General features: G+C 39.6%; 2 protein-coding genes across 2 annotated transcripts in view; both read left to right on the forward strand.

Moving 5' to 3' along the window:
* Positions 1–543, forward strand: part of marveld1 (MARVEL domain containing 1) — a 2,959-nt gene extending 2,416 nt beyond the window's left edge. Inside the window, exon 2 of the mRNA XM_020601572.1 lies at positions 11–543. Coding sequence (XP_020457228.1) covers positions 11–192 — 182 coding nt within the window. The 3' untranslated portion in view covers positions 193–543. The remainder of the gene's footprint in view (positions 1–10) is intronic.
* A 6,480-nt stretch (positions 544–7,023) lies between these two features.
* LOC109961103 (phosphoglycerate mutase 1-like) overlaps positions 7,024–9,783 on the forward strand; it is a 4,178-nt gene continuing 1,418 nt past the window's right edge. The window contains 4 exon segments of the mRNA XM_020601701.1: positions 7,024–7,246; positions 8,039–8,313; positions 9,681–9,780; position 9,783. The exon segment at position 9,783 is cut by the window's right edge and continues 71 nt beyond it. Coding sequence (XP_020457357.1) covers positions 7,108–7,246; positions 8,039–8,313; positions 9,681–9,780; position 9,783 — 515 coding nt within the window. The 5' untranslated portion in view covers positions 7,024–7,107.

Below are 9,783 nucleotides of genomic sequence, written 5' to 3' on the forward strand. Positions count from 1 at the left end.
CGGGCCATAGGTGTCATGATCTACAAGACGGATCGCAACTCATACTGCAACCTGGAGCAGTACAAGCACTACTGTCTGTATAAGGTCTACCTGACAGCCACCGTGTTCGCCTGCCTGTGCTGCCTGGTTTACCTCCTGTCGGTTATTTATGGAGCCTGCAGGAAGTGTAGGGGCGAGCAAACTGTTATCTGAGACTGAAGAGGGGGTGATGGTAACAGGGAGGGAAGAGGGGATATGGGTCTTTGAGGGGGTATCCACAGCAAGATGATGAATAGTTAACTTCACTGTAATTTAACTCAACAGCTACTTTAACCACAGGTATATCTCTTCCAGAAACACTGGTTTTGTCAGTGTGTTTAAGGGATGCTGACATGAAAACATCCCAGCAGCTCCTGGTACAGAGGCCTGTAGCTATCCAGGATGAGAGTTTGATTAGGAAGGTGTTAGGAGAGCGAAGCATTGTAGCTTTTTATTAAGGCACAAGTTAAGTGTTTGTTTCCTAGCTGTAGAAAAGGCCTCTTAAAGTTATATGATTTTGGTCCAGTGATTTGCCTGTTGGGAGATAAAAGCCTTGGCTAATCAGCAGGGATCATTTATATCCCATGCCACTTAACCACATGAAACACTTAGACCCGTGGACCTACAGTATCTGTGTCTCTAACAGGCAATGAGAAAGTCACTCACACATGCACAGACAATGTGTATTCATGTGCTATATGACAGAGATAATCTGCACATTACATGAGTTTTCCTACTTTTGGAAACATAACCTATGTGTCTGTGTTGTGTGTAATAATTTGGAAAGAGGTTTGTTCTTACCGGAACAGTGTGTTGGGGTCGTAGAGGAGGGCTAACGTTCAGCCAGTGAAAACAAAGCCAAGCAGAGACAGATGATTCAATGTCTCATCTACAAGCATGCTTGTATGCTTCCAGTTGAATGTAATGAACAGAGTATTGGAAATAAGATTTTAGTCACAGGTCCAGATTCACAATGAAAACAAAGGCATCAAAATGCTGAGATTAGAGTAGGGATGGACATAATATAAGTGGTATAGGTGGCTGAGCAATACATTTTTCTTGTTTTCATGAGTGACCCTAAAAAGTGACCATATAAAAACTGAGACAGATCAAACCTCAAGCAGGGAAACTGTAAAAAAAAAATTGCATAATTAGTATTAATTTGACTACTTGGTTCAGTTTATACTTCCATCTGGCAAGAACGACTGTACAGTGTCATCCTTTGGATCACTGACCTTTCAATGCAATGACAACAAGAAGAAGACAGTGTGTATGTGTGTGTGGAGCACAAGGTGACTTCAGCAGTCAGAGTTACAGGAGTGAAAGGGTTAAAGTTAAGCAGCTGCAGAGCTGGGTTATAAATCCAGCACTTCTAAAGGAGAAAAGAAGGCCCTCCACACTCCCATCCACCCTTTCCCCCTCTGAGCGTTCCACAGAAGTGTTGTCCTGTCCATGTGTCAGCGCCTGTGGAAACACACGCCTGCATACAATCAAATGGAAACAATAGACAACAGCTCTCTGTGCTGCGTAAACAAAGCACCGGATCCACGTTTCAATTTGATATTGAAAGTAGCCATGGTGAATCATTTCAATTTTAGATTACACACAACTATAGCATATGCTGATGACTGGAGACAGAAAAAGGATTTTGCACATTTACCCTGAAAGTCTTTTTGATCATATTGCATTAACTGGTTCCTTATTATTACAATGGCCACAGTTTATAGATTTTGTCTGTCCAGATCTGACAGTTTTGCAAGTAACATTCATTTTGAATTGAATCATTAAACATCACATTTACAGCCAAACAAGAAACCCTTGTAATCACAGGTATTAACATGAGTCTGGAGTCCATGCCTCCTTGAAGTGTGTTGACACCACAAGAGTGAGGTTATTGTGTGTTTTTCCAGCTACACAAGCAGTAAAGAAAACCCAGGCAGCTGGATATGAGAACATATAGAGCCAGGCCTTCTCTAGAGTGCCAACTGCATGATATTTTCTTTAGCTACTCAACCAAAAAGACATTTCCTGTATATGCTCTCCCACCCGTCTGCAACCAACCAGTAGATGTCATAGCTCTTCCAAATGGTTTTTCTGGCCTTCCACGAAAGCACATCATGCATCATGCATATTATTAATGTCATTTACCTGAAATGATTCTAAAGAATTCCTTGCTACAAATCTGGAAATTAGTTCTGAAATCCAAATGGCTAACAAAAGACAATGATGATCAAATGTAGTGAAAAACACAACTTTTTCCTGCTCCTGTCCTAACATGGTGGTGTACAGAACACATGAGCTACAGATCAGCATCAACAAAGCTGGAAGGGAGAACACGTTTTGTTCAGTTCTAATGTGCCTGGCCAGATGGTTTTATTCATATAAGAATTTATTCACCATAAGAGCTTTTGCTGCTGCTCCCTGTGATCACACTGGATGTTACTAAAGTGATTCCAGCTTGGCAAGACAAAATCTTCAGCTCTTACATGCTTTCTGAAGTTCCACCATATGATGCCTAAGCAGACTGAGTTATTTTCAAAGTTATATGCTTTTCCTCTTTATGTTACTGTCTGTTCATCAGAGCTCAGCAAGGAAAGATTGCCTAGAGAAACACATGGGACATTTGCATGAAAAAGACTTTCGAGGATTTTATTTCACTAAGTTAAGCTTCAGCTAAACTTTGGATTTACGTGTGGATTTTGTCCCTGGTGTGACCAGCTCTTTCTTCTTGCTGTTATTCGTTGTCTCCTGTCTCGTTTGGGAGGATACGTGCACTCATATGAAACATTAAAACATGCACATGCACGCAGCAGCACCCTGTTAACCACACTTTAATCAGATACTGCTGAGAAGTACATTCCACTACAGAGGAGAGAGAAACAGGGGTTGGGAAAACAGATAGAATCAGACAGAACAAGTGAATGAGCTGGAATAAAAGCAAAAAGTGACTCAGTGAAAAACTGTTATACAAAAAGACCCAAGCAGGAAGCTGAGACTGACAAAAAAACAACCTGCAGCAATTTGGCTCTGCCACTCGCTGGTTTATAGTTTGCTAACATGGTGACTACTTATTCCACATCTGTTATAGCAGCTTTTGCCCAGACAATACTTCTGAATGGACACAGTGTTCATGCGTTGTGTGAGGGCAGTGGCAGCCAGTGGTGGGAAATGGTGATATTTATAGAGCCTTGAAAATACCACAGCTTCCTTTACTTGCCCAATCTTTTTCTGAGATGTTGAGAGTGTGTTGCAGAGTAAATGGGTCTGAGAACATTAGACAGAGAGGGAGGGGGAGTGTTTTTTTTGGACTCTGGGTGGATGAATTCACTTGTTTCCTGTGTTACTTGTAAGGATTTGTTAGGTATTTTTTTAGTCAGATAGAAATTGGTTAGATACTTGTTGTATTAGAAATGTTTAGTGGAGACAGGCTGTCTAGGTAGGCTGTTAAATGCTTAGTCATTCTCATGAGTTTTTTGCAGGGTGCATTATGGTCAAGGACAACTAGATAGAAAAAGTTTGATTGTCAGCAGGCAGGATGATTATTGTTATTATTATGATATGTTTAACCGTAATTGTAATCATAATATTTTCTTATATTTAATGTCATGACATGTCACTAGATGTCATGTCAGAATGTTCTTAGCTACACACCACTTAATCAACAGACACACACATTGATTTTCTCCATGTTTTGACTACTGCTACGGTCAGATGTAAAGCTAGCATATCAGGTGACGCCACGATTTGACGTTCCTGGGTAGAATGGGGCTAGCCCAACCGAAGAGATAAATGTATAGGCCTGTTGTGGTTCAGGGTCTTTCATTCTTCATCTGCCTGCGTGCAGTATTGGAGGTGGAAGATACCTGGACCTGTAATGTTAATTTTACCTATGATCCTTTGAATAAACCAGCACGGTTTTTTATATCCACTTGGACTGCCTCATCTCTCTGAGTTTCCCTGGTTAAGCGTAACTGGGAAAATAGCTTTCAGATTCTTGGAATGTACTCACAACTGACATTAGCAACACCTCCATCACTAGTAATTTTTACAGAGGGAATTAAAAGCTATTAGAATTAAATTTAATTTAATCATTTCTTCATGACTAAAAGCCAAGGTGGTGCACTCTCAAAAAGGAAAGCTCTCTGCAAACACTGAATCTTTATTTCAGTGCAAGAAAAGAAAGGCAAACAGTAAAACTGTACTACAGGAGGGTGATTAATGAACAAACTGTACGGAGGCTTAAGGAAGAATTAGGGGGGCAGGATTGGGAAGCAGTTTACAGAGAGGAAGACTTAGACAAAGCATATGAACAATTTTTAAATATATTTAAGGAAGTATATGACAGGAACTGCCCTCGTAAACAGTATAAAAACAAAAGGAATTACAGTGGGAAACCGTGGATAAGTAAGTGATTACAGAATGCATGTAATAGGAAGAATGCGTTATACAAGGATTTCATAAAGGACAGATCAAAGAAGACAGAAGTAAAATATAAGACGTACAAGAACAAATTAATTGAGATTCTGAGGAGATGTAAGAAACTATATTACGCTAAAGTATTAGAGGATAATAAAAATAACATGAGAGGTACTTGGAATATATTAAATAAATTGATTAGAAATAGTTCCAGCAAGAGTAACTACCTCCAATACTTTATGGATAATGATACACCGGTCAACAAGCACTACGTATTTTGTATTCTTCATTGATTTTACCATACTTAGAGTATGGTGTTGAAAACTGGGGCAATACATACAAAAGCTCACTTCAACCATTGTATATATTACAAAAAAGAGCGATAAGAATTGTGCATAAGATGGGGTATAGGGATCACACCAATGTAGCTTTCATACAGTCTAAATTGTTACAATTTTTTGATTTAGTGGGATATAAGACTGCTGTGTTTTTGTATAAAGCCAGGAACAATTTATTACCTGGTGGAATTCAAAAACTATTTAATGAAAGGGAAGGGGGATACAATTTAAGGGGTCAGTTAAATTTAAAAATTCATGTTATACGTACAACCAAAAAAAGATTTTGTATTTCCATAAGTGGGGTAAAACTATGGAATAATTTAAGTGTGGACATAAAAAATAGTAATAGAATTGATGAGTTTAAACATAAATATAAAGGTATGTGTCAATCAAGATATATGCAAGAACAGGCTTAATGATTAATCAGATGGGAGTGTGGATGTAGAACAAAATGACCTATGTAGTAATACTGCTTGCAAACCAATGATGATAAGATGATGTTAGGGGGTAGGACTAGATAAGTCTAACTTCTTCCTACTCCGCTCAAGCATGTACTAGGTATAAGCAAATTGAAAATATATTGTGGATATGTGTGGAATTACGTGTGTTTACATATTGACTGTTGTTACAAGTTTGAAAGAATAAATAAATCAAATCAAATCAAATCAAGCAGAGACACATACTGGGACGTAAAACAAACATTCTTTCCAAGTGTGGATCATAAAATTCATGATAATAGCCCACATGGCTCTTACGTGATTTCATATAGAGAAGCCCACATTCTCCCTCCCATACTGCTGCTAAATGGAAGAAGAGCTCATTTAAAAGCATATTTTCTCTTCTAGTCATAAAATGAGAAAATGTGTTTAATATATTATTATTTGGTTTAAACAGTTTGGTTATATACAGTAATAAAATAAAATCAAAATAAAAAGGTCAAAGGAAGATATGTAAAGATGTGATGTTACACACACCATAGCTTCAGATGGAGTTATTTGAAGTCTGTCGTTCATTATTAGACAACTGTACAGACAAAATTGTAAAAGTTTCCTGTGATCCCATGTTACAACATTCCTGAGCTCTAATAAGCAATGATTAAGTTTAGCCTCTAGGAGGCGCAACTGGACTTCAAAAAAAGCATGACTACTTCCCTAGCTTTCCCTAAACACATCCATTAAACTAGCTTGACTATGTATTACTTAATTATTAAAGTTAAATATGTGCTCCTCTACCAGGGATTTAAATAGAATAATAAATAATAATAAAATATAATGATAATAATTGTAAGATGCTCTTCTACTGACCTGAGACAGCTTAATCATAGTTCCAGAGAGCAGTACAATCCTGTGTGCCATATGGTCTGTATGAAACATATCAGTTGTTCAAACTGACAGAACTCTACTAGCTGAACTGCTTCCTTTTAAATAATGAAATGATTTTATACATGCCAAAACAATCTCATAGAGAGTATGTAACAATGGCAAAAATGATGGCGTAATTTAAGCCTGGGTTGTAAGTCGTGTTCTACATAATATTCAAAAGGCAGAAATGGCTGTAGCTCTATGTAATAAATCAGCTACTGTGCATTGTCTTGAACACAATGTGTACAGTAGAACTCAGATAATCAATCAATCAATCAACCGTTAGATATGTACATGCTCCAAATTCCTTTCCTTGGTTTTAGTAATAATGTTGGGTTAAAATTTCTAATCCAACAGGGTTGTTTCCAACCTCTGGAAGCTCATGACAGTCTGGATAAAAATCACAAAACAACCCGGTTTTGATGCGACAAGGCTTCTGATTCGTAATGTCTGTGACTGCATACTGTACATGTTTACATCTCGGTGTCTGTATAATTTACTTTATTTCTTTTCTGTGTACTTTTCCCCATACATGAGTAGGGGCCATTACAAAATCACCTAATAAAAGCTCCTCTGTCATTTGCTTTATTTATTCTTTAACATGGGTTTGCAAAGACATTTACATACGTATCTGTGATAGATAGATAGATAGATAGATAGATAGATAGATAGATAGATAGATAGATAGATAGATAGATAGATAGATAGATAGATAGATAGATAGAGCCACTACAGTAACCTACAACGTACAGAATGAAGGTCAGGACCGTCCTTCGCTGACTCCCACCGCTGTCATTGGTTGATTAAATGAAATCTCATTGGATGTAAAAACCAGGAAGTGGGTGAGTAACCAATCCGAGGGATAGTCCTCTCCGGTTTGACAGTGGCGGGTGGAGTCGGGGTTCTCAATTTAACATCCATTTTTAGAAATCGTCCCATTAGCTAATTTATCCGTTTATACTGCTGATTCAGTCATGGCCGCCTATAGATTGGTCCTCATTCGCCACGGAGAGAGCAACTGGAACCAGGAGAATCGCTTCTGCGGCTGGTTTGATGCAGATTTGAGCGAAACCGGAGAAACTGAGGCGAAGCGAGGGGGACAGGCCCTGAAAGGTGAGGAGGCACCGATTCATTTTCTCCTATCGTCCTCAGTCTGTGGTAACCGTGACATGTATAGGCAAAATGCATACCTATGGTTGCATAACCGCCCCCCTGTGCCAGACAGATGTGCAAACGTGCAGAAGTTATGTTTTTTTTGTGGTTGCACTGGTTCACAAGTCACCACAGGTCTATGGCAGGCACAGGAGACGCCGCGGAGAAAGTGCAGCCTGCAAAATGGGAAGAAAACAGCAAACCAACTTAGGCTTTTGAGTCTATTTTATTAAATGCTCATCATGTATCTGGTCTGGACTTTTTCAGCAGTGTAACTGGGAAAATCACAGGCGAGATAAGTAGGCAGACTCATACCCTGAGAGTAGCCTCAATAAAGCAGTAGAGCTGCAGTCAGTAGTAAAAAAAAAATCAGTAATTTGATCGAAAGAAAGTTAGTTAGCAACTATTTTGATAATCAGGTTCTTTATTTGTTATTCTTAAAGCAAAAAAGTCAAATATTCTATGGTTCTAACTTCTCAGATTTGATAATTTGCTGTTTTTATTTGTAATATGTGACAAATTGAATGTCTTTTGGGGCTGTTGATTGCACAAAATAAGAATGCACTAACAATCTACTTGAGTTCTGATGATACAAACAAATAAACATGTGTCTACAGAACTTGTTGTTCCCAGTTGTTATTGTGGAGGAATTTAATAACTAAGTCAGGTGAACAGAAACAGTCTCCAAGTGCATTTGTCCTTTAACAGTTTCAGTCAAATTGGATAAAACTCCTGTGTCTCTCACTTTCGCAGATGCTGGCTTTGAGTTTGACCTTTGCTACACCTCTGTGCTGAAGCGGGCCATCAGGACACTGTGGCTGGTCCTGGACTGTATTGACCAGATGTGGCTGCCAGTGCATCGGACTTGGCGGCTCAATGAGCGCCACTATGGAGGCCTGACCGGGCTAAACAAGGCAGAGACGGCCGCCAAGCACGGAGAGGCTCAGGTGAAAATCTGGAGGCGTTCATTTGATATCCCCCCTCCCCAAATGGGCCCAGACCATGACTACTACACCATCATCAGCAAGGTAAGATATGATATCTATATCTATAGTGTGTATACACAACCACTGAGCTTTGTTGTTCTGTGTGGAAAGAAACTCTTTTGTACACATTGATCAGGTCCACACAGGGATGACAAAGAAGAGGCATGACTACAACAGGTCCCTGCAGTCCAGCACTAAGTGTGTCAACATGAATGAGTGAAATCACCTGAAATGACTGCAGCGTTTGGAGGGAAAACAGTGGATGTTAGATCCTTTGTCTCTGTCTTTTTGTCTGCAGCACATACAGCTTGAATATACAAGTGTTTTAGACATACAACAATGTAAATTAAATCAGGGATGTAGTTTCTTAGTTGATATTAGGAGCCCTAATGCTATTACCTAATAGTATGTCCCAGGTGGGTTAATATATGACTGGCAAGAACAAGTTGATTTCAGTACAAGTTCAAAGTTCAGTCAAGGTGGAAACAAACTGATCATGTCTGTCTGCACTGACAGGGACAGTCACAAATATAATAACCCTACACTGGTTGTTAGTGGGTATCAAAATTGCAGCATCTACTCAGCAACATGTTATTGTTGCTATGAGAAGAATAATACTAAGTTGACTATTTCATGCCAGCAAATAAGTCAGAAAAGGGTAACATTGATGGTATGTATTGTCTCACAGACAGTTTTACTTGGTAAATACATCTGACATTTGAACATTTATCCACATAGAGAATCACTTAAACATGACTTAAATTGGGCCTCTTTATTCCCAAATAAATGTGCACTTCTGCTTTAACATACATCTCTGGAACACATCATCTGTGTCATATCTTGGAGTCAGTGGGTGTTTTGGGTCCTACAACAGACACCCTCGTCCAGGCAACCCAACCAAGGGTGATCAAGCCACAGCACCCTACTCGAAGTGGCACTCTGCTGACCCCACTGGTCCTCTTTTTTTCAACCAGAGCATCTCAGTGTCTTCTCCACTGCCTCCATGCTGCTGTTGATATATTTCTTCCTTTTATTCCTGTGATGCCCAAGGTTCCATAATCCCTGCTTAAGGGATCGCTCACAAAGCCCCCACTGCTCACCTCTACTGACATACACCTGGTCTTCCACCTGTTCCTCCACTAGCTTCTGATATTTTTCCTTCTTCCTCTCTTGTGCCTCCTCCATGTTCTCTTCCCAGGCTCCAGTTAGCTCCAGTAGGTTGAGACGTTTAGTGGCCTTTGACACCAGAATGATATCTAGTCTTAAGTGGGACTGGGTGATGTGTGGTGTAATTTTTACCTGTCTCCCCAGGTCTACTGACATCATCCAATTTTGTGCATTGGAAATTAAGCCAGCCGTCTCTCTTCTGATCTGTTAGGTAGTTTACATCCTGGTTATCCTCCTTACAGGATCGTCGCTATGCAGACCTGACTCAGGACCAGCTTCCTTCCTGCGAGAGCCTTAAGGACACCATTGCACGGGCACTGCCCTTCTGGAACGAGGTGATCGCCC

The sequence above is a fragment of the Monopterus albus genome, unplaced genomic scaffold (assembly GCF_001952655.1).
Source record: "Monopterus albus unplaced genomic scaffold, M_albus_1.0 scaffold52.1, whole genome shotgun sequence".
Classification (NCBI taxonomy): Eukaryota; Metazoa; Chordata; class Actinopteri; order Synbranchiformes; family Synbranchidae; genus Monopterus; species Monopterus albus.